General features: G+C 45.9%; 1 protein-coding gene across 1 annotated transcript; it reads right to left on the bottom strand.

The window, feature by feature from the left end:
• Positions 1-3,264: 3,264 nt before the first annotated feature.
• Positions 3,265-23,153, bottom strand: LOC311307265 (polyhomeotic-like protein 2; the record flags this gene model as incomplete). Its single annotated transcript, XM_084436062.1, has 17 exons — positions 3,265-4,245; positions 4,359-4,605; positions 5,157-5,283; positions 5,424-5,544; positions 5,677-5,773; positions 6,563-6,774; positions 8,417-8,593; positions 8,810-8,891; positions 9,365-9,789; positions 14,097-14,382; positions 14,801-14,890; positions 15,439-15,600; positions 16,275-16,346; positions 16,508-16,612; positions 17,732-17,834; positions 18,374-18,594; positions 22,995-23,153. 17 exons carry the CDS (start codon positions 23,151-23,153, stop codon positions 4,091-4,093), a joined length of 2,841 nt encoding a protein of 946 aa, XP_084292188.1. The 3' UTR covers positions 3,265-4,090.
• Between the last annotated feature and the right edge of the window lie 1,251 nt (positions 23,154-24,404).

Genomic DNA, 24,404 nt, shown 5'->3' with positions numbered 1-24,404 from the left:
ATGACTGTTGCGGAGCCTCGCGCACTAGGAGAGACTGGTGACGGGCTACTCGCGCACAAAAAATCTTTCCCATTTACCTCAGAGGACGCGTGCTACTACAGTCGACACCTACATGTGTACCATCCTGTCTCTGGGCTTCCATAGCATACCAAGCCACTGTTTCTCAGAAGGGATGTCTTTGATCGCTTGTCATATAGCTTATAAACTCTGAAGACGGTACTGGTTCCTCCTTGACTGACTTCACTGGTCGTAACGGGAAGGTATGGACGCTATGGACATGTCCATACCAAAGCCACGGAAACTACGAATTGTCCCTAATACAGAGTGAAAACTGTAGTTAGGTGGGCTAGCTTGCAGAAGCTAGCCCAACTTGTGATATTCCCACTATTTCTTTCTTTCTTTCTTTCTTTCTTTCTTTTTCTTTCTTTCTTTCTTTATTATTATTCTCCCCACTTTTTTGAACCTTAACTAGTTCTTCATACTTTGTGCTAGAAACTTCATTCAAACTTTAAAATGTTCATGACGTTCAGCTCTTGAACGGATCCATTCAGATTTTTGATATTTTTTATAGTTTTTTAGAAATGTAACTTTTAAAACAATTTTTTGTCCCATTGAAACTGCTTGAAACTGCTTTTGGAATGTTCAGAAACTTTGTTTTTAGAAACAGCCCCCTCCTACCTCCAGGCCATGGTCAAACCCTACATCCCCTCCCGACCACTACGCTCTGCTACCTCAGGGCGACTGGTTGCCCCGTCACTCCGAGGCTCCTGCGGTCGATCGACACGGTCACGGCTCTTCTCTGTCCTGTCCCCGCAGTGGTGGAATGAGCTGCCCACTGATGTCAGGACAGCAGAGTCGCTGCCCATCTTTCGTCGCAGGCTCAAAACTCATCTCTTCAAGAAGTACTACAACAATCCTCCCACCTAAGCACTTATTATATTATATTGCACTGTACTTTAGATTGTGATTCTTGCACTTTGCCTTCAGCACTAGATTATGCTCTTAGTCACTTGTTTGTTTTAGAAAGAAGATGCACTTGTGAGTTCTGGCAAGTAGTAGTACATTGACTCTTCCTACGTTAAATGCAATTATTGTTAGTCGCTTTGGATAAAAGCGTCTGCTAAATGACTGTAATGTAATGTAATGTAATGTACTAAATGCCTATGTAAACTGTAATGTTAGTGCTAGATGGTGGTGCAGCTAGTCAGAGCTGTACGTATTAGCTATAACGTTAGGTCTCGTAAACGTTTGCTGAGGCAGAGATAAGGTTCTGTAATGTTGTCATAACAGTTGTCTTTAGCTAGTAATAAATCAGTTTTGGTATAACCGTTGCAAACTCCTAGGTTTGAGCAATGACTAGCTAGGTTCACTCGCCCACTGAATTGCATAACAGGCTAAACAAACGAGACGAGACGTCTGGTTTGTTTATGCAAGTCCAGCGTAATTGTTCATATTTCATATGCTACACAGAATAGGCTGTAGGCTACACGGAAAAGAGTGTTTCATGTCTGCAAGTAGTTTGATATTGTCAATCATTTCCCTTTTATGACCAGAAAAAATGAGACAAAAATGGACATTAGAATTTTTTTGGTCAAAGCAGCAGAAAGGCAGGACCTGCAGAGATGCATCAGGGTTACAGGTGAGATTAAAGTCTGACTCAACAGATGTAGGTTTTGTGGATAAACCTTGTCATTCGTTGTCACATTGCCAGGAAGCCATTTCGTGTCTAACGACGTTTCTAAAGATCATATTACAGAGGCATGTGAAAAACCAAAACAGGCCTATGCTCTCTGGTACATGGTTCACAAATTTTATGTATTCTGTAAAGATTGTTCTGAGGCAGACGATATGTGATCTGACCAGGCTAGCCACGTTGCTGTGTGTGTGCTGGACTGTAGCCACGAGGGTCGCTAACGGCTAGACACTGCTGTTCTCCAGGTGTGAATAAATGGCCAGAGGTATGCCAACTGAGACGACCTGGCCAGCTTCTTTTTCAACAAGACACAACGCAACACTCACGAGTACTACTGTTACATCCACACCAAGGATCGAACTCACAACCTTCTACAACATCCAGTGACAAAATATGTCATGGTACCTTGGTATGTCCACACCAAGGATCGAACTCACAACCTTTGCCGTGATAGGCAGCACACTATCCACTCGGCCACCGCTGACCTGGGAAATCTGTGGAGTCTTTTGGTTTTGATGTTCTGGGACTACTGCCTCTTGTGGTAGCAGCAATGGAATTGCAGGTCAACAACACGACAGCAAGACGGATATAAGCACAGACAAAAAGGATTCCCTCTACTTGGTGTGTCGGCTTACAGCCAACACACAAAAAGGCAATCTGATAACGTTAAGACGGTACGACAGTGCACTTACTCGCAGAGCCTGTGGGGGCGCAGTTCAGAGAAAACCGGAAAAAATGCTATGTATTGCTTTAACACTGAGTCTTTATCTTTATTTCAATGTCTGCTTTTCATTTCTTCAGAGAATATTAACAATGTTCATTATGCTGCCTCTTTAGTGTAAAAAGATATTCTTGAGAAAAAAATTGCTGTAGTTCGAACTGCTTTAGTACAAGATCCCTGTTTACAAGTATACAGTAGCCCAGTTTATTTCTTCTCCTCTTTACCACACTGATATTGTGATACCTTTATAAGCGGGTAACCAATAATGCGGATATTGAACTCTTCTAGCATCACAGTAGGCTGAACTAAGGGCACTTCGTCAGGCATCAAATTAACTATATTATTTCAGCTCACTTTAACTCAGGTTGGCGACTTTATGTCCATCTACACTTGATGACAGTTAGGTGACTGATAACCATTCAAATGTTTTTATTTTACCAAATTGTGATATTTAAATGTTTTTATTTTACCAACTTGTGATATTTAAGAACAACCCTACATACATACAAATCCCAGAAGACTGACACAAAGTTGAGCAAATAATTGTGGATGACGCTTTGGTTTGAGTGAGTTTGTAAAAGTAGATATCAAAATTCCATAGGCCTGAGGATCATCTTACTGGAGAAAAAAACAATTGAAAACAGTCTTTGCTAATGAATGTACATGTCACATTCTGGCTATCGTTTAATTTTCTCCTTTGATGAATACATTCACAATCAAAACAAGTTTATCATGGTCTTTTGACCTAGCAGTGAGACTACCCACTAAAAACACAACACAATGATTTCAATATTGTTTTCTCTTATTCAATCATGTTTTAACACTTTTATTCAAGATGGTAGTGGCTGATTTGAATAACAAATGTGTACAACATGTAAGAAATGTGTCATTGAGGTTTCTCATTTTTATGTAGGAGTGATGAAACATTATTTGAAAGAATTCAACGAGTATATTTGGTGGTAGATATGGTTGTAAAAAGGCATTCTTGGTTTTGATGAGCGTCACAAGACAAGAATAAAATTTTTAAACAATCTAATATCACACTGAACCCAACTCATGGTTGGACTACGAGCACCATATAACGCATGTTAAAATCCACAAAGACTAAATGAACTGAGGCGTGTTTCTTCTCTGAAAATGTAGCACCATTTGCACAGGCTAATCAAACCAAAATGCACTCAAGAAACAAAAATATATTATCTATGGAACAGTTATCCTGGTGTAACTAGTTCAAGTTCAAGTTTATCTGTAATAAGTACAAGATACCGATACCATGTACACTGAAATGCTTAACTTGCTCACATTTGGTAGAAAAACTGTTGATAACTATCAGTAAAGGCATTCCTGGGCTTGTGTCACAGCTGTGTCCATTTTGAGGCGTAGCTAGTTGGAAGCTACGTGTGCTAAAAGGAGCCACAGTGAGTAGGGCGAGTTCTCATCGCGTTGAGAACTGTCCATCGCCTCAAACGGTCAGACATTGAGAAAGCCAGCTGCCATTTTCCCACAGAACATAGTCTACTATGAGCCAGCGAAACATAGGGTCCATCGCAACTGGCCATAGGCACAGCATAGGAGGACGACGGGCCTAGCTGTGAGTGGTCAGTTATTGGGATCCTGAGCAGCACCGTGTGTCCTTTCTTTGTCAAGCTACGGGCAGCCTTAGAGAGTAGGGGAGGCTACGAGTCTTTCAGCATACTGATCTGGGCAAAGATCTTGAGCGCCGGTCCCAGTTTGATGTTCATGGTGCCCATCAGGTGGTCCTCTTTCAGCAGCAGCAGGGCCTGGCCGTCGATCTCCTGAGAGCGGAACTCCTCAGCGATCTCCAAGCAGCCTGGGAGTAAAACAAAGAGCACCGGTCAGTCAGGTAAAAGCACATCAGTAGCTTCAGCCCTTCATAGCACCGGTGAAAAATGCCATTGATGAGAAAAACCTGTCCGTTCCCACCTGGCAGAGAGCAGATGAACTCGTACACGTCCTCCACGTTCCACTTGCCGGGGTCGTTGGGCAGGAAGTGTTGGGAGAGGAGGGGGAGCTCCAGCTCACAGCTCTCAGAGCGCTCAGGCCCCCTGCCCGTCGACACCCGCAGGGCCCCGGAGCTGGCAGCAGACAGGGGTGAGGGGGGGCCCTCGTAGCTTGACATGTCAGAACAATGGCTGGACTCCCCCTGGCCTGACACTGTGCCTGGATTTTCCTGAGAAAAAGCTGACATTTTCAGGAAAAACATCTTACCCTTCTTAGGGCTCACCCCAAACAATGTTATATTAGGGGTTCTGTGCAACCACAAGAGTGATATTTATTTTGTTTGCTACAAACGGTCATCTGTTCCTATAAATATGAGGCAGCCACTTGTTTCATTTGCATCGCATCGCTGTTCATTTTGAAAATTATAAGACCATTATTACTACATTTATCTCTTTCAATAATGTAACAGCACAGTAGTTTAACAACACAAACTTGTATAGTCTTGCAATTCAAATACCACCCATTGGCTACTTTTACACATCTATTAAGGGAGGTGACTTGGCTTCAGCCTTGACGTCGTGTGTGTAGTAGGTGGGGCAATTCCACACAAATCACTGGAGGTGGAACTTCACCTTTTCTTTGCTACTTTATCTTCTTAATTGCAAAGAATCTCTCACTCCCCAGAGGGGGGTCCCTCTAGAGAGATCAGGACCCCCGTGTTAAAGGTTCCGGGGGAGAACTCTGCTTCTCATAGGACTAGAACAAGAGCGGGAAACTCACCTGTTTTTTGGACTCCAGGCGCGTATTGTGGCTGTTCGTGTTCGACGCCCTCTGTTTCTTCAGTTTCTCCATTGTGGTTTTTCGATTTGGAAAGAGACCCACTCGCTTTGTGCACCCCACGTTGTAGCTGCCCATCAATAAAACATGAAAAATGTATGAAACAATTTGCTGCAATAACGCTGATGTGGAAATCTACATTCCAACGCTAGTTAGAGCAGGCTAAACCAGAAACACCCATTTCAGCGTCCAGCGCAAGCGTGGATGTACCGTTTTGCGCACACCGTGGAGCAGAACCTCTTGGACCTCTTGAAGATGTAGGCGAAGTCCACTCTGCCACACAGCTCACAGGTCAGCATGGGCTCCTCGTGCTGCCGCTTCAGGTCTGCACCTCCACACAGCAAAAACACACACCGTCAACACGCTGGGCAACGAGTAAAGCAGCTGATGAGAACGGGTGTACAGTACGGGTGTACAGCAGGCCGTGGGATGAGTGAGGTCCTCGTGGTCTCTGGCCCCCCACCTGGCTGGGACAGGTCCTCCATCTCTGAGTCTGTGGTGTTGCTGAGGGCCTTCTTATGCTTCTTCAGGCTCTCGATCAGGAACGAGGGACGTTCCACCTGCAGGGACAAAAAGGCACGCCAGCGTTGAGCTATACCTCCCCAGCAAACAATATAGGACTGGGCCATGTTGCATAGAAGTAAAAAAGATAAGCGATTTAAGCAATGCCTGCATAAAAGTGGGTGGGGTTTTGGTTAGTAATAGGTTGATTATTAATTATGGACTCAATAGGAGTTTGATTTGGATATTTCAGTTTAACTTAAAGTTCTGAGTGTTAAAAGTACTAAATGTGGCATCCTGTCACCTCCCAGACAGGTCTTTGGAAAATGAGTACAAATAGATTTATTTTGCCATAAATTCATAGAAAGGATATACTTGCTGGACAATTGGACGTGTGTCATGTCATGTTACCAGCCCAACATTAACAATTATATTCTAACTAAAAGGAAAACGTATGGAAGGAGACTGGGAGAGACATCGAGACACGTCTTGATTATTGAATCGGTATAAATGTTGTAATAAATGCCTCTGGAAAAACCGTAGCTGATTACTGAATACTATCTGACAGGAACATGGGGGATTAAGTGCTTATGTCTTCCACTAGAGGGAAGTAGCCAATACTATTCTATATCCTAGCTCTACGGCCCAGACCACATGGTTCACTGGACTCCAAAACAACCCAGCTCACCACAGATGAGGTCACTGTGAATGTAAATGCAGATCACAAACCCCATAGAACTAGTTGGAACAAAAGTCAACATAAACAACATTAAAATCACGAGTGTGTGTGGTGAGTTAGTGTGTGTGAGTTTTCAAGCAGAGGAATATAACTTATGTAGCTTACTCACCGGGAATGGCTCTGCTCCTTCTTGGATGACGAATCCTTCTATAACGTGGGTGAGTATCTGAGGCTTGACTATGGCCTGAGGCGGTTTGCTTTCGCCATTCTGCGGGGTACTGCCAGTCACCGTGGGCGCATTGTTCCCATTCCCCGATGTCATGACTGGGGCTGAGCTCGCACCTGGTGGTTTCGCATTCAGCCTCTCGACGTCCCCCTTATCTGCCGGGGAAATTGCAACATTATAGCGTTGTTATTTCAAATAAATAATTCTGCATCATAAGCATGCCCTCTGCTGCTATAATTGCAAATGGTGAATAGAACGACCTGGCCCGTGCATTTGTTTTCAATAGCATGCAGCCTTGTTCCAACAACAGTCGATCGCCTAGCTAAATAGTTTTATTTAACTACTTGTTGTGGATTCATAACACTCGTCGGGCTAATATCAGAAAAACGTTGCCTAGCAAGGCAGTGTAATCCGACTGAAAATGTAGTTACGCCGCCGTGTTGTTTGTTTGTTGTTTGGCGTAGTCTATTCTATCAACAGGACTAACTTTTAACGTTAAAAGTTGTGTCCATATTTTGATTTCTAGCGGCCAGTTCGACTGCAGCATGAGGCAAATATATGAAATGCGATTCTATAAAATACGAAAACAGGCGCTCTGACCAGACGCCCCAACAATGGTCAACATGGAGAAAAGCACACCCCCTTTGTTCGACTGCTCCAAACAACGCTTCCTTTCATACCACCTCCGCCAACGCAACGCGGGAAGAACGCTTTCAGACCTCAAACATATTCTATGAAAACACGCACCTGTTACATGGGTAGATGGAAAGCAAGCAACAAATTCACATCCAAACTGTTTCCAGCGTTTCTCCTACTTATTCGAGCCCGATAGCTCCCACAGCATGTACACATAATCCCCTTTGTATGCGGGGACTGAACAGGAAAGAAAGTATCCCCACCATTGGCCCGCGGAGCTAGGAATGTAATCCAATGGCGGCGGGTATCGGAAAGCATCTCTCTCTCTGATTGGCTGAATCGGTAGTCTTTAGACTTATTGAGAAATCATGGCTTCTGTAACTACTAGTAGACACATCACCATCGATGCCCCACAGAGGTACTTCACTGACCTCTGCATGCACATATTAGCCTGGAGAAACAACATCCACAAGAAAATGATCCTTCAAGTCACTGTTAGAAATGTTAAGTGATTTAAAATACTGGTTCAGAGCAGGTTTTAGCTTAATACATTACATTACAGTCATTTAGCAGACACTTTTATCCAAAGCGACTTACAATAATTGCATTTAACATAGGAAGTCAGTGTACTACTACTGACCAGAACTCACAAGTATATCTCCTTTCTAAACAAGTGGCTATGGGTATAATCTAGTGCTAAAGGCACAGTGCGAGTAGCAAACTAAAAATACAGTAGGTGCTTACATACCTCACTGAATTCATCTAGAAATAACAGGAGCTAATTGGATAACTGGATTCAGCATGCTAGTTTGACAGACTCAAATAGGATATCCTTTTTGACTAAGGACTCAATCTGATGCATGGACCTGCATTGGCTGAACATACTGAGCACTCATTAGACAAACATCTGTTTTTTATTGGCTAGGGGCTTCGGGGTATCAGGTCTCCTTAGCGGGGTGACTCGCTCTCATGTTCACTAGGTCACATCTGTTCCATGAGCAGACAAGTGAAGTCTTCAGTATCTGCTAGCCTACTAGGAGCTACTTGGCCCGCCTTACAATTCTATTATTCATGTGTGAATGTCTGAGTGGATGGGTCCCTTGCACACACCTGCCAGACAGACAGGGCACTTTCCTAACCTCCAAAAACATACCTCCCCACCTCCCCTGTCCCCTGGGGTGAAGACAAAGCCCAACTTCTCTTTCCCTAATTGTGGCGAAAGCTGTCTTTTGGAGGGGTGGGACAATGGTCGCTGGGGTGTGACAGATCTAGTCTTCCGCTTGAAGGGAGAGCTGGAGTGGAGGCGGCCATTGTTGGCGCAGTCTGACCGGGGGAACTCTACAGATGGCAGTGAATGAGGGAGGGAGTGATGTCACAGCCAGTCCATACAGTTCCTCTTGCCTGCTGCAAGCCCAGTCTGACGCTTCAAAACTCACTACTGGACACACTACAGTCAATTTAATCCCACATCACTGGATCTCTGTTCACGCTGTTATCGGTGTCTTTCAAATCGCCTCTCTCCCCTTTCTCCAGGCACCTCGACTTCATACCTACCTTCGGTGAGAGCCGTGGCGTTGTCAGGGTTTGATGAGCTTTGCTCTGTAATGGTGGCCTCTCGAACGGGAAGCACCATTGTCTGCTGGGAAAGAGGGGTAGAGCGTGACTCCATACCTAGCCCAGGAGAGGGCAACACTTTATTGGCATTGTCCTGAACCAGTAAATGAGGAGGAGGAGAAGGAGAAGTAGGAGAAGAATGAGAAGGAGAAGTAAGAGGGAGAAGAAGGAGGGAGAAGAAGAAGGAGAAGGCGAAGAAGAAGTATGAGGAGAAGGAGAAGAAGAAAGAGGGAGAAGGAGAAGAAGAAGAAGGAGAAGAAGTCTCCTTTTATTAATCCCTCTGGGGGATTCGCCTCTGCATTTGACCCATGATCCTAACACTAGCAGCAGGTCCAGCACCGGAGGACCGCTCCATATCATGAGGAGCAAAAGAATGTAGACATGATCATGGACTGAATGTAGAAAATGTCTAGTGGATGATAACAAGGGTAAAAACCATCAAAAGCATTATTACAAAACCATCCTTGAATGGTGGATAATGATGGTTGCTCTCACCAGGTTGGGGGCTGGTGACTGGATCTGGGGACTGATCACAGACACCGGCAGTGGGGTGGCGCTGGGACAACCAGCCTGGATCTGGGTAGGACTCAGTCGGTTGTGGCTCTGGGTAGGGGGCGGCCCATTCTGGGTCTGGGTCGGCCTATTGTGGGCTAGCGCCTGGGGGCTAACAGTAGACTGGAAGACAGCGGTCTGCTGGCTGGGGACGGGGGGTTTGGGGAGCACGGGGACGGGGCCCTGCCTGGGTTGGGGCTGGAGGGCCAGGGTGTGGCCAGCCATCTGGGCCTGGGTGTGTGCATGGAGGGAGGCTGTGTGGAGCACCGTGGCCTGGCTCCTCTGAGCGGGATGAGACTGCTGCTGGATCACAAACTGCTGCTGCTCGTGTGGTTGAAGTAGCTGGTGCGTCTGAATCTGGGCGTAGGCTGTAACAAGCAGAAATCCAGATCAACACCAACCCTCCCAACTCCTTTTCAAAAAATATTTGCATGGCGTTTGACATGAGAGTTGTGCCTGGGTGCAGTTGAGTGTAAGGTCTGTGGTTACCAAGTCTAATAAGACTGGACGTCAGGCCCGGCCCCAGGATGAAATGACTGAGGGTGCTAAAAAAAAGTGAGGGGGCTCATCTTTTTCTATAGTAAAGCAGTAGATTATCATCATGCTATGCATTTTTTCATCATGTGGGTGGCAATACAGTGGCTAAATAACAACACAAGACTACCGTTTCAAAATCAGATACTGTAAGCTACATTTATCTAGCCTAACAGCGGAGTGTCTACAAGAAGACGCAGAATAATTTATGAACGATTATTCTATCTACGCAGAGATGACTGCTAAAATCAACAAAATACAACAGCGCAGCAAGCATCATATAGGCTACAAAAATATTGTAGTATCGTCTGAGGCGTAGCTGTCCTGGGGTTATTTTGGCCGTTTATGCTACTTTTGACATTGCCTATACCACTTTAAAATTGCTACAGTAACATTAAAATAGGAAAATAGAATTAGGGCCTAAAGTTATATTTACAACCACAAAAAGCAAGCAAGGCTGAACCAAGTGATGTGTGTTTTATTTATCCTCCATTGAGTACCAGGGACAGCGCTATAATAGCCTAAAAGTAGGCTGTCTCTCCAACATGCCAAACCAGCAAAATATAAAGACAAGAAAAAGAAACCAGCTAAATTCTGTCTTCCGCTTCCTCAGTAGAGTTAGCTTCCTTGTTGCTCGTTTGTTGAACTTCCCGAGTAAACGATCCTGCCAGTCTTTTTCCCGCAATCATTTTGCAAGATCCCTTTCAAACGCGTTTATTTATTTATTTTACCGCGTTGAATCACATCCCGTCTACAGTGCAGGCTATACTGTGAGGTTCAAATCTAATAAATACATCTCTTGACAGATCAGATAACAAGCTTCAAATATTTAATGGGGGAAAACTTCTAAGACAGTGTTTCATTACTGCCATCTCGATGATACTTATCTCTCGGCCAATATTTTTGTTGTTTTTGTATTTTTCTATAGGCTAACGTTCTATACATTAAACTTATAGTAAACGGAGGGGTCTGAAATTAAAACTGAGGGGGCTAAGCCTGACCAAGCCCCCTCGTATGGTCGGGCCCGCTGGACGCATGGCTGGTTCGTATGGTCGGGCCCGCTGGACGCATGGCTGGTTCGTATGGTCGGGCCCAATGGACCTATGGCTGTTTCGTATGGTTGGGCCCGCTGGACGCATGGCTGGTTCGTATGGTCGGGCCCGCTGGACGCATGGCTGGTTCGTATGGTCGCGCCCGCTGGACTCATGGCTGGTTCGTATGGTCGGGCCCGCTGGACGCATGGCTGGTTCAGTTGTGACTCCGTGCCTCTTCAACAGGATATTGCTCTTCATCAGAGTGAAAGGACATAAATGGACACACTTGCGAAATATCTGTTTCTGTGAGTGATATTTACTGTTACACAACGAGAAAATATGTTTCTGCCCACATTTGAATAGAAATTTTCAAAGCTAGGTCAATAATACTACATATATTATATTACATTGACACTCCATGTAGTCCCTTCACTGTGCGTGCACCGAGCAGAATGTGTGCTTTAGGTTAATGTGACCAGTCACCTGTGTCTTGTACTGGACATTAAACTGACAGTCTGATGGGGCCTGTGGAATTGCTGCTCACCCACACGTGAAACTATGTTCCTCTTAATGGCCACATTGATACAGTTAGATGCCTTGAATGCATGTGGAGAGTGCACATCTCTGAAGGTATTGGCCTTTTGTGGTCTAGAGCCTTCTTATGATGTGGCCAATACATGGACTGCTTTGTGTTTCCATTTCTAAGTGACATGGGGCTCCAGAACAATAGAGAAAAAGCAGCATTACTATTCCCTGGGAATCAAACTATATTCACTGTGAAAACAGGCTGTGGCCCAGTCTAGGAACAACCTACCTCAAGAATGTGTGAAGCACAGAGAACAAACTGACCCACATTTTAGTGTTACACTATTCTATAATTGTCTAGAAATTCTTATAACCGTACACCTATCCAATCCCCTTTGAGATATTTAAGCCAAAGTTAGATCTTCCGTGCACATCTGGTTCTGTGGCTTCTGCTGGAGTTAGACTGGTGTGCCACATCACCTATCATCACCAACCTCACCACTGCAGACATCAGACTCCAGCTCAACGTTGTGATCTCAATCCCAGACCACAGTGATGTTTTTGGTTTAACACTAATCAATGAATAATTTAAGGCAGAACAAGACGTTCCTTCTGCTGTCTAAAACTCACCAAGAACTAAAGCCACTTTGAACAGGGGCCAAACCAGAAGTGAAGGGCCAATTCAGAAGTGAAGGCAAACTGACCACAACGCTTCTCATCTGTGTTAAATTGAAGGAACGATAATGGCTTCTGTCTTTAGTTAAAAAAAAAAAAAAAAAACTAGAGCAATGTAAAGTGAAGCCAGAGGTCCAGATATACTGGAGTGATAAACTCAAGTGAATCCAGTTGAACCCGTATAACCCTCTACACTTGCAGCTAAATCAAAGGAAAAAATCACCGGAAGGAGTTTTTACCAAAAAAGAGTAGCCAGCCCCGTGCAGAATGCATGCTAATCAGAAACAGAAGTTCGTGCCCCTATTGATTTTTGAAGTCTGGAACGGGGGGGAAGGGCTTCCTGTGTGCACATGGTTGGTGACATGGAAGATGTGCGGCGTAGAAAACACCCCCCTCCCCCTTCCAACACCCCCGCAAGCCCCGACTCCACTTGGTCAGGATGGCTCATTATGGACAGCTCAGATGTGGAGAGCGAAGACCCACAGGCCATCAGCGCTTCCAGCCGGGGCCTCCACAGCTGCCCTGCACTCCTGTGTACTTGTCCTCCGGTGGACGGTCTGGCGCTGCTTATAGAGCCACAGAGCTGCTGGATGAAGAGGGTGGCTGTGCAAGAAGGAATGGAGATCTTCAGCGCGCTATTTAAGGCTGAGCCGTACGGCTAAGCCCAAAACTACATGGGAAGAATGGAGATGAGGGGTCTTCAGAGGGGTGCGGCTTTGTGCAAAGACCTCATGGAAAAGAAAAGAGTTTGCACTTTGCGTGAGTGTGCACATGTATCGGCCAAAAATGTGTTTGGGAGATTTGCTTTCAATTGAGGATTTGACCAGTGCTCAGGCATGCTTTAATGTTTACTTTGACATTCAAATCTAAAGCAGAGTCAAGGAAATGCTTGAAATTGAAAGATGAGTGTATTTTGGAGCACGGCTGCCGGTTGTCAAGTGGCCATTGATCTCGCCATTAAGACGCCCTCGAAACTAAACATTTTTTTCTGGTATAGGGCCCATCACCAAGGGATTGTTCTTTCTGATGTGGAGCCATTTCCGCCACATGCTCTGTGGTAATAATACATTCTGGACTCTGCCTGATGAGGGGCTGGTTTGCGTTTGGAGTAATAAAGCCTCCTTCTCCTCGACAGCACGGACACTCCTGAGACTGCAGATGTGTGTGGAAAAAGCACAGCTTTAGGACCTCTCTAAGTACAGTACTTATCTTTCAGCTCTCAGCTAACTTACGAACCAACCAACCAACCGACTTTCAACCAACCTTCAAAATTGGAAGTTGAGTTCTGTAGGCGCGTGCATCAGATATGTAGGATGACACATTAGTTCCGGATTCATATCTTTGGCGGTCCATTGGGACCAAGACCTCACGCCAAGATTCAACATTTTTAACAAAAAACAGCTTCTTCCCCATGGCCACCAGCCTCATCAATAAGGCTCGTGTCCCCTCTGACTCTGTCCCCTCTGCACTACTTGCACATGGCCGCTGTCTGTACTGTACATAGGCTCACACTGCACACACATCACAATGGCACACACACACATCACAACGGCACACACACACACATCACAACGGCACACACACATATACAAAACATTGCACACACATTAATATTCTCTACACATATTGTACATACACTCATCGCACAACATTTTGTATATTGTATTTTGTACTCCTCATTTGCATTGTCCCGTCTTGTTGTATCCATCAGTGTTAGCTATGCACCAAGTAGCCAAAACTAAATCCTAGTATGTGTGAAACTATCAGGCTAGTAAACCTGTGTGTGGAGTTGATGTCTCACCGGGGCTGATGAGGGGGTGGCTAGTAAAGCTGTGTGTGGAGGTGATGTCTCACCGGGGGTGATGAGGGGGTGGCTAGTAAAGCTGTGTGTGGAGGTGATGTCTCACCGGGGCTGATGAGGGGGTGGCCGCTGACGGCCGTCAGACTGTGGCTCACGCTGACCAGACGCGTCCGCTCCGCCGGGCCCTCAGCTTTCTGGCCCCCGCCTGAGGGGGCCTCCAGGAGACCGGCCCCCTGGGTCAGGCCCCGGAGCTGGGCAGCAGGGGGCAGGGAGAGCTGGGTCCCTGTGAGGGTTTGTTTTAGACACAGGCCCTGGAGCTGGGCGGAGGAGGAGGCGGGGGTGGAGGAGGAGGAGAGAGGCCCCTGCTGGCCCCGGATAGCCAGGTTCTGGACCTGAGGGGCAGCAGGGGGAGATGATCACATTCACAGCACTGGTGTAGATGTTTCAAATGTTTCAAAAAATATATGTACAGTAGAACCTCAGAGATCCAAATCCATCAGGAATGAGGGTCCTTCAGATCTCTGAAATTATCGTATTTCTGAAAGTGATGTACACCAATACAAAATACACCAATTTTAGAAAAGAGAATATTTATTTTGTTTCCGCTCAGAATAAATCAACAATACCCTCTATAACAACAGCAAAGGCATTGAAACTGAATAACCAAATATACTTGCATTTTGTGCCATTTTGCCACGTTACAGTAAAACGTTCAATTTGACGGCTACTTCTGGTTTAGTCCTTGGGTCGGTTAACCGGACTTTTGGGATCTCTAAGGTTCTAATGTGAGTGGCGCTGTCCAGTCCTAACCTGGGCACTAGCGGGCTGCTGGCTGTTGGCGGGCGGGGGCGGGGCCTCGGTCTGGAACGCGGCGACAGCTGCAGTGGGGGTGAAGATGAGCTAGACGGGGAGATAGAACAGTCCATGGCTCAGCATCTACCATGGAAAGTCTCTTAACAATATTGGGTTTTTAGGTTAGAACATTGTCAAAGCCCCCATTACCACCGATCAAGACCATGACACAAAAAAACAGAGATGGGAAACTGGGAAACGGCAACACAAACATGCCACTCCGACTTGAGTCTTATTTTCCCTGTAAATTACCCTTTTCCATAACATAGCTGAGAACCTAGCCCACATGAAGGAGTCACTTCATACTCAGAGCATAAAATACGTGGGAGGATTTAGAGGCAGACTAAAGCGTGCTTTTTTTCCCCCCAGAATAAAACCTTATGAAAATATGACTGCATTCCGATTCTCGACAGTAGATCCTCACTCTAGTCCACATTTCCTGTACATTCTCAAAGACTCTGTAATGGCTCGTTTGAATGGGGACCTTGTGGCACAGTGAAATAGTGTGTACATGGGGTACTTGTGTGTATAGTGTGTGTGTAGGTAGGTCCGTGTGTGAAGACCCTCCCTACACACACACACACACACTCCCTCACCATCTGAGCCCGCAGATACATCTGAGCCTGGCTGGCCGTGAGGGCGGGGCTAGAGGCGTTCCCCAGGAGCACGGCCTGCTGTGGGAGGCACGCGGGGGCGGAGCCGACACTCTGGGCTCTGCTGATTAGCTGGGCTGCCGCTGTGGGTGTGGCCAGGTTGATCTGCGGTGATAAGTAGGGGAGGTGTCAGGCCAAAATCTGTCCGGGGGCCAAAATGTGTCCGGGTGACGTAATTGCTTATCGTTGCTGTGGAAACGCATGACGCAATCGCATTCCTCGCATTCCTGAGTTGCCTGCGGTCGCTGTTGACTATGGAGCTGCTGCTGTCCTTGTAAAAAATATTTTTCTCAGAGATATCTTAGTTAAAACATGATTGAACAAACAAGCGAATTTTATTTATATTATATTCAAACTAGCTAGCTAAATTAGACGTTAGCTAGTGCTAGTCCGAGGATTTATTTTCATATTTTATTACAAATACATTAGAAACACAAGCTCGCGAAAGAAGTCAGGAATGTGATCGTGTCACGTTTCCACAGCAACGATAAGCAATTACGTCACCCGGACACATTTTGGCCCCCGGACAGATTTTGGCCTGACAGGCGTCATGCGTTTCCACAGCAACGATAAGCAATTACGTCACCCGGACACATTTTGGCCCCCGGACACATTTTGGCCTGACAGAGGCACAGCAGTACACAGAGTCACTGTCTGGTGCCATTTGCTGTGTGTCATTTTGACAAGTGTAGCTCTTTTTGCAGCTGCAGTATTCCTGAACTTGTCCTGAACACGTTACTGAACACGTTACTGAACACGTTACTGAACACGTTACTCACAGTGGTCTGCTGAGGAGGGTTACCATGGTTACCGCTTGGGTTGGAGCTCGGTCTCCCCGCCACCATGCTTGCCTTGAAACAAAGATACATCTCACAAATATGAGAAAATACCCCACTATCTTTCACTATAATAGACGGTTTACTCAATTGGTAATTCTCACAACTAAAACTAGAACTCACCGATTCAAACTAGCACACTAACTCAAGAAGGCTGAGTTAGTATTATTTCTAACGGGGAGCGCCACGTAGCTCGGGAAGTAGAGTGGCCGGCTGGGGATCTCTAGGTCCCTGATTTGATGCCAGCTTCGGAGTGTGCCGAAATGTCCTTGAGCAAGACACTGAACCCCCAAAAAATCGCTCACGTGCGGCACGGTGGCGCAGTACCTGGTACTGACGCCTCACAGCAAGGAGGTCTCCGGGCCTTTCTGGGCGGAGTTTGCACGTTCTTCCCATGTTCGCAAGGGTTTCCTCCATAAGAACCCAATATGAAAAACATGCAGAAGAACAGATGGCTAACGCTGTCCGTCCCTGGCAAAGACGGACAGAAGCACTTGGTTGTCCCCTGGGCGCGTCCCCTGCACGCTCTCTACTGTCTGCTCCCGGCTGCCCTTGGGGGAAGGACGACGGGATGTGTCAAGGGCAGGAGAAAAATTTAATCGGTGGACTCCCTAGCCACTCGTGTGTGTGTGTGTGTGTGTGTGTGTGTGTGTGTGTGTGTGTGTGTGTGTGTGTATATGTGAGTCTCGGCATTGGTGCCTACACCGTGTGTTGTGTGCGTACTCACTGTGTGACGCAAATAAATATATGTACAGTGCTCTGCAAATAATCCTATCTGTGAGCACCTCTGAACAACCGAACACTGGAGCAAGAGTACAGGGGTAGTACAGCCAGCCCCAGAGTGGTGTCTTCTCCAGTGGAGTGTACAGACCCTCATAGTTTAAGATGAGTGTGTCCCCGGAGGGACGAGCCATTCATCAGGAGGCCATGTTTACACCGAGGCCCCTGACAGATGGAGGCCAGTGAATGCTACGCAGTGTTTGGGCGGCACGATGGGAAATGACTAGTCAGAGGTCCGTCGATGAGATCAACAGCACAGACATACTGTAGTGTGTGTGTGTGTGTGTGTGTGAGACGGAGACTTTGTGTGCCATCGCAATCACTGTAATAGCTGTAATTTCTGATGTCAAGGCTGAACTATTCATCACGTCGGTCAATGCTTCCCATCTTGCACGAGTGCAACTGAAAAGAGTAGTTAACTATTAACTCTGCCTTTCGAGCATATACATTAAATTCAGTTTTCAGCCTTCAGATCCCTTTGTATATCACTGCCATTTCTCACACAAAGCATAACAAAGGCTTGCCCTGTCCCTCAGAAAACAATAAACGTGACAGAGACTTTGACGGGGAAAATGGCGCTGAGCAGACATCGGATCAAGTTATCACGCAGTCCCTGTGACCCGGCCGGCCGTGTCTCCTCTGGGGGAAGCCGGGGATTCCTCTTCCCGTGCGAAGCGTGAGACGCTGCTGTGGGTCCCCGGGCTACGTGGGCCCTGGACTCTCCTGAGTAAACAGTCATTAATCACCGTCAACGCTCAGGAAGTAATGCAAGAGCGGGCGGAGCAGCGAGAGGCTCCCCACAGGAAGAGAGACCAGCAGCACCCACAGGAAGAGAGACCAGCAGCACCCAGGGAAGAGAGACCAGCAGCACCCATGGAAGGAAGAGAGACCAGCAGCACCCAGGGCAGGAAGGCCCCCAATGTGGGCATTTATCTCATCTCACCCTGCAACAGTCACATTATTTCTGATACATCATAAGATCCGTGACCTCGCCATGCAGTTCATGTTCTGGTTCTCTCACAAATCAGTCTAGACGCTCTCTCCACAGAGCTCCGTTTGTGCCAGATCGGAAACGATCTCACCTATCGGCGTTCTACGAGGAGACAAACCGCTGTGCCGGGCGGGTTCAGGCGTGACGACAACGAGGAGCGGCCAACGTTAGCGCGCGATAGACGGACGGCTCGTCCAGTCGTCTGACTAGTATTTTCGCCAGCCCCTTCCCAGACAGTTTCTGGACAAACGGACAGTTGCCAAATGGTTACACGAAGCAAGCCATCTGGCGCGTCGGGCTAGAGTGGCGGAGCAGCGTGGGGCGGGTAGCGTGTCTGACCTGCTGCGCGGCCGCCAGGCTCTGGAGCTGAGCGCTGCTCAGGCCCTGCTGCTGCTGGAGGGCGGCCGTCTGCAGCAGCAGGTGCTGCTGCTGCGCCGTGTACATCTGCTGCAGGTACCGCGCCGCCGCACCGGGCAGGGCCTGCTGGATCACCTGGGGAGAGAGAGGGAGGGAGACATGAGGGCCACGTGGGTGTGGGGGAGGGAGAGGGAGAGGGAGAGGGAGAGAGAGAGAGAGAGAGAGAGAGAGAGAGAGAGAGAGAGAGAGAGAGAGAGAGAGAGAGAGAGAGAGAAGGGGTTTGGAGTTACACACATAAAAATCATCTTGTATCCCAAAAAGACCACATCTGAGGGAAAAAAAAGGATCCTGGCTCGTTCTTAAGGCGCCCCTAAGTGTGTTGGACAAGAGGGCCACTGTCTGTCATGACTGCTCAGTGCCTCTGCAGCCCAGAACCATCAGTCAGAGGCCTGACAGCCAGACCACATTCCCCACCAAGACCCCCTGGACCCGCTGACCCCCAGAGGGCCAGCCCTACTTCATCACTGCCTCTACGCTGGGCAGCCCTAGGGCCCCTGTTTAGACAATGGTAGGACACAGCAGACAAGACCTAAATGCCAAAGGTGTGTGTGTGTGTGTGTTTGTCTGTCAGCCACTATAAGCTAATGGTGGAAGAATATTAAACATGCTCATATGCTGCACATAATGCAGCATTGCAGATGCATTACATACAGTACATCTTAGAATGATTCAAACACATTTTGTTAATAACTAGTAAACAACTACTTGCATAACTTTGTACTACTCAACTATTCATACAGTACCACCTAAATAGTCTATATGAACTGATAACAACATAACTGTCACTCTAAACTGTAATAAGATGACACTGATTACATACCACCAAACAAAAAATCAGGCAAAATTACCTTTGTGCACAGAAAAATAACGGGTCTAGTGAGCAAAATATCCCTTTCCAGTCTCTTTATGAGCAATTTATGAATCCTTTGCTCCAACTTCAGTCGGCATGAATATCAATACAAGGTCCACCAGAGATCTCGCTAAGATCCTCTTTGGGGTTGAATCTTCTTCAACCTGGACCGAGCACATGAAATTGACGTTCTGACCTAGCAGCCAATGGCTCCTCTTCCCTGGTCCAGTCAGCCCCTCCCACCTCTCCTGTGCAGCGCTCATTCACCAGCGCCGCGATCATCATATCTCAGATTGACTGAAAGCCTGCGTGAGGTTGCATGGCAACAGGGAGAGAGGGAAGGCTGACCCTTGACCTGTGTTTCAGGTGAATCTAGCCTCCTTAATTCCCGAGAATGTTCTATCAGAGTGATGGCCCTGTCGGTAGTGTCAGAGACGTACCCATCCTAATGCGTTTTAAGATCGGCTCTCTGAATGATTAGATGTCACACCTTCTGTTCGTGTGCATTCAAGATCTGAGCTACATACATTATAACAGACTAAAGACCGTTTGAAAGGTTGAAGATGGGCTAGATCTGAGAGGTTGAGGGATTGAGGGATGGCCCAAAAGCGATCCATACCTTTAATACTACTACTACTACTACTAATATAATAATAATAATAATAATAATAATAAATAAAGGACTGGGGGTTGGCCCAAAAGAGATCCATACCTTTAATACTACTACACCTACTACTACTACTACTACTACTACTACTACTAATAATAATAATATTGTTTGAACATTCAATATTGATTCCAAATGACCCTCTGGCCACATCCCCCCTATAAAGGCATTCCAGTAAATCTAAAACGATCGGAGAAGGCAAGATAAGACATTTCAATATCACTTAAACTGATTCCCTTAGATCCACATTACTGCTTAAAGGGGTTTGAGATGCAGCTGTGATCTCTTCCACTCCCCAGGAAGACTGCAGCCAGACCTCCAGACCTGCGCTGTGCTTTATCAGCCAGTAGATGGCAACAATGAACAACTTATTTCTACACTACTGAAAGAGATTGTGGTAACTCTTTATTTGAAGGGGTGTGCCTAACACTGACCTGACACTGTCATGACACTAAGGGCTGTGCATAAGACTGACCTGACATGCAAGGCAAAATGCAGACATGCGCAAATCATGCCGGGCTTGAGACTGCAACCAAAATGCTTGCATATGCGACCATGACTTTTGAAAGTGTGTGAGTTCAAATGTAACAAGGTCGCATTTGTTCGAGTGCATGTTGATCAAGGCTGTTTTGGTGCATGTTCCTGTGTGCATTCTAACATATCTCCATATAATAAGATTCCTTCATGTGTCATGTTAAGGTTATGACAGTGGCATAACAGTGACATGTCAGTCTTAAACAATCAGGCCAGGTCCAGCCTGGCTTATGTGCGTGGCTGGCTTGTTTCTGTTCAGGACTGGTAGGACGGAAGCTAGTCATACCATTGAAATAGCATGAAAAAGCAATTGAAATGACATGAAATAATGTCTGATAAATGAAGATAGGTCGCCTGGACACATCAGTTCCAATGCTTCCAATGCTAATCCAGCACAATTAGAGCGGGATAGCCAGTTAGCTCATGAGCTCACAACAACTAGAAGCAGCTTCCATAACATTACATGACAACACTTGAGCAATTCAACACCTTGTCTATACAATAGACAACTGACTCTGCACTTCTATATACATTTATATATTACATGCTTCTCTTCTTTACAGAGATGGTCACAACCACAACATGTCCTGGGAGCACATGCAAAATAACAACTTATGGCTACTTTTAATGTGCATGTCTGTATGTTTAATAAAGCATTTAGGAAAGGTTTCAATCAAGACTTGAGTATTACCTATTCTGTTGAGTACTATGTTTAGAATTATTCATTCATATTATTACAATTTACCTTTCAAGTCTGCCTACACTTAGGTTACTTAGCTAAGAACCATTTTAATTACAATTTACTTCTAAGGGCAAATACTTTACTTTCATATCAATATAATATCAAGATCCTAGTAGATTTCCAAATAACCCACTGTGTCTTGGGTCTATTTATTCACCACCTAAAGGTAAGTGCAAAACAGCAAGTCATGACTTTTATCCAGAAACAAAAGTTGAACCCATTGCAGCAAAATAGCTAACATTACAGGAATCATCAGTGTAACTGTTTTAGCAACTGACCGCTACCATTAATGTTATGGAAGCAGCTGCTAGTTGTTGTGAGCCCATGAGCTTACTGGCTATCCCGCTCTCATTGTGCTGGATTAGCATTGGAAGCATTGGAACTGATGTGTCCAGGTGACAAGACCCATCTTTATTTATCAGACATTACCGTCCTACCAGTCCCGCACAGAAACAAGCCAGCCAACGCACATAAGCCAGGCTTGACCTTGGTTTTTAAAGCACACACAGGATTTATATTGTATTTCATGAGGGATTGAACTGAAATTGAATGGGCAATATCTGTATAAATTAGTATATATCAGTATCATATTAGTCATATCAGTATAAAATATATCAGTATCAGATCATATCAGTATCATATATATTAGTATATATCAGTATCATATAGGCCTACATTCATTTCAAATAAGAGTTTACTTTTTACCCGGCTGCACCATGGAGTCTAGGTGCATGCCTCTGCCCTCTAAACGACAGGATCAGGTCTACCTTTACCTTTAACGATGCTTGTTTGGCCCTGGTGCTGTGTCGCGCCCTTTTTGTGTTTTTCTGTGTCTCCGTGGTGCTTCATTTCTGTGCGACCACCATGCTACATACAGAAGTCTACTCTGCAGTTTACAAAAAGCATATCCTTTTCCTCTAAAACTCTCAGTGAGAAATGTAAAGTCTACCTTCCACTGAGGCTGGAATTTTTTTTTTTTTCTTTGAAGAGCTCATTCTCTCTTCTGTCAGTCAAGAGACGGTAGACGCTAGATCCTCAGGGAGAAAGTCCTGTAACGCACTTGCAGACTACACAGCTACCATGGAAACCAAACAACGGTGTAGCTGTATTGAAGTCCGAGTGAAAACAGTAACATTTGGAGCGTTATGTTAGAATGAAACAGGTCGTGACTCGTGAGTAAATATGATTGTCAGAAATTGGGAGAAATATGATCCCGGGAGAAAACCGGGAGAGGGCACTGAAGATCGGGAGTCTCCCGCGAAAATCGGGAGGGTTGGCAAGTATGCTACTGCCTCTTGTGGTGCCAACAGAGAAATGCAGGTCAACATTCAACAGAGGGAGAGACGGAGTGATAACCGGACAAACGCTATCCTAGGTGTTATCCTAGGTGCGCTGGCTTACAGCCACGCACAAAAACAACTTTTACTTTCATATACTGAGACAACACACCGTGATGAGGTGGCATCCCGTCATCCTTCGACCCAAGGGCAGCCAGGAGCAGACAGTAGGCAGCGTGCATGAGCCATGCCCGGGGACCAACCAAGTGGTCCTGTCCATCTTCATTTTCATTTCAGCATTAGCAATGTTTTTCATATTGGGTTCTATTTTTGGGGAGGAAGGGAGGTGGTCTCTACTGGATATACAAGCTGAGATAGTCGAAGCAGTGTTTTTAGTATCAGTACCTGGACAGTCTGTCTGTCAGGGATCCCACCGTAGACGGAGATCTGTGAGACGGCCGGCCTCCCAGAGCTGGTAGTGGTGACGATGCTGGTAGCAACACTGGTGATGCTGGGGTTTGTAGTGCTGGCGCTGGAGGCCGCTGGGCCCTGCTCATTCTGCATGGTACCCTCCGCCTCCACTTCCCACAATCCACCACAGCTACTCTGCCTGACAGAAACAGAGAAAGGGAGACAGAGAGAGTGGGAGTTTAACCAGGTAAGTTTATTGCAAATGTAGAATTTCAATCTAACAAGTGCACAGTGAAGTGCATGTCATCAGCATTCCAAACAGTTGTTCAATGTGTAAGTGGAGTGGGATTTTCTAGTTTAGATTTATCTAGAGCCTGAATATAGGCCCATCATATTTGTTGCTTGGTCTACGATGTAAAAAAAACATTTATTTGAAAGTAAGTAGTGAACAAGATCCTATCCAACTATGATTACACCATGAAGAAAATATTAAAGTTAGACAAAAAGCATAACATTTTTCAGACTTTCATAGGGTTATAAGCATGTATCGCTGTGTTTTCTTGACTCACTCCGAATATAAACGTTTGACATGACATGAAGTAGGATACTCTACAGATGCCATTGCGACCAAGTGTACCATTGTCCGACAGTGTCCATCATACCCTCAAGACATGTTACTGTAGAACGTTCACCTTTTACAATAAAATAAAATACACATTTATGAATTATTTGTTTCATATTTTGTACATTAAGTCGTTTACCTTGATATAAAAACACCATAAATGAATTCCTTAGAGTCTTGAGGTCATTTAAGTCCATCCCTATCGTGTTGTGTCAGTATTTCAGCTCAGGCGGCTGTTTCATATTCCCCATGGCTCAAGTGCCCAGTCTCTGCCTCCCTCTATTGTCAGCATAGTACTGCACCATAGGAGATATTGCTCTATGCATTCTCCAGGGTCTAAGAACAAGCACCAAAAGAGCTACTAAACACCTCAAGCTCTGAACTCTGAATCGACTATACTTTTACTGAGACACCAAGCATAGTTTTTGATGTAAAAAGCAAAATGTACTTCAGTCAAGATCACTTTAGTCAAAATTGACCCATTTATTTTGCATGCAGAAAATACAGCATATTACATTTTGGCGGTGTCCTCTGTTCGGGGGGGCCCCTGCCTTCCACAGCATGTTGAAATCGCGATAGTAAGGGGAGGCGAAATCTAGATGTCCCCCCCCCTCTGGGCCAGCTTGGTGCCGGAAGAGGGAACCGCATCGATTTAGCCCCCTGCCTCTATGACGATCGGGCCGCGATCGGGAAGTCGCTCGGAGGTAACTCAGCCCACTAAGACCGTCAAAGAGAGCCACAGGGGAACTGCTGTAAATTATAGTCCCTGGCCTCCACGGGCC

The sequence above is a fragment of the Borostomias antarcticus genome, assembly GCF_949987555.1.
Source record: "Borostomias antarcticus genome assembly, chromosome: 3".
NCBI classification, from domain to species: domain Eukaryota; kingdom Metazoa; phylum Chordata; class Actinopteri; order Stomiiformes; family Stomiidae; genus Borostomias; species Borostomias antarcticus.
Note: the sequence above shows the minus strand (reverse complement) of the source record. Positions and strands in the feature narration are given on the sequence as shown.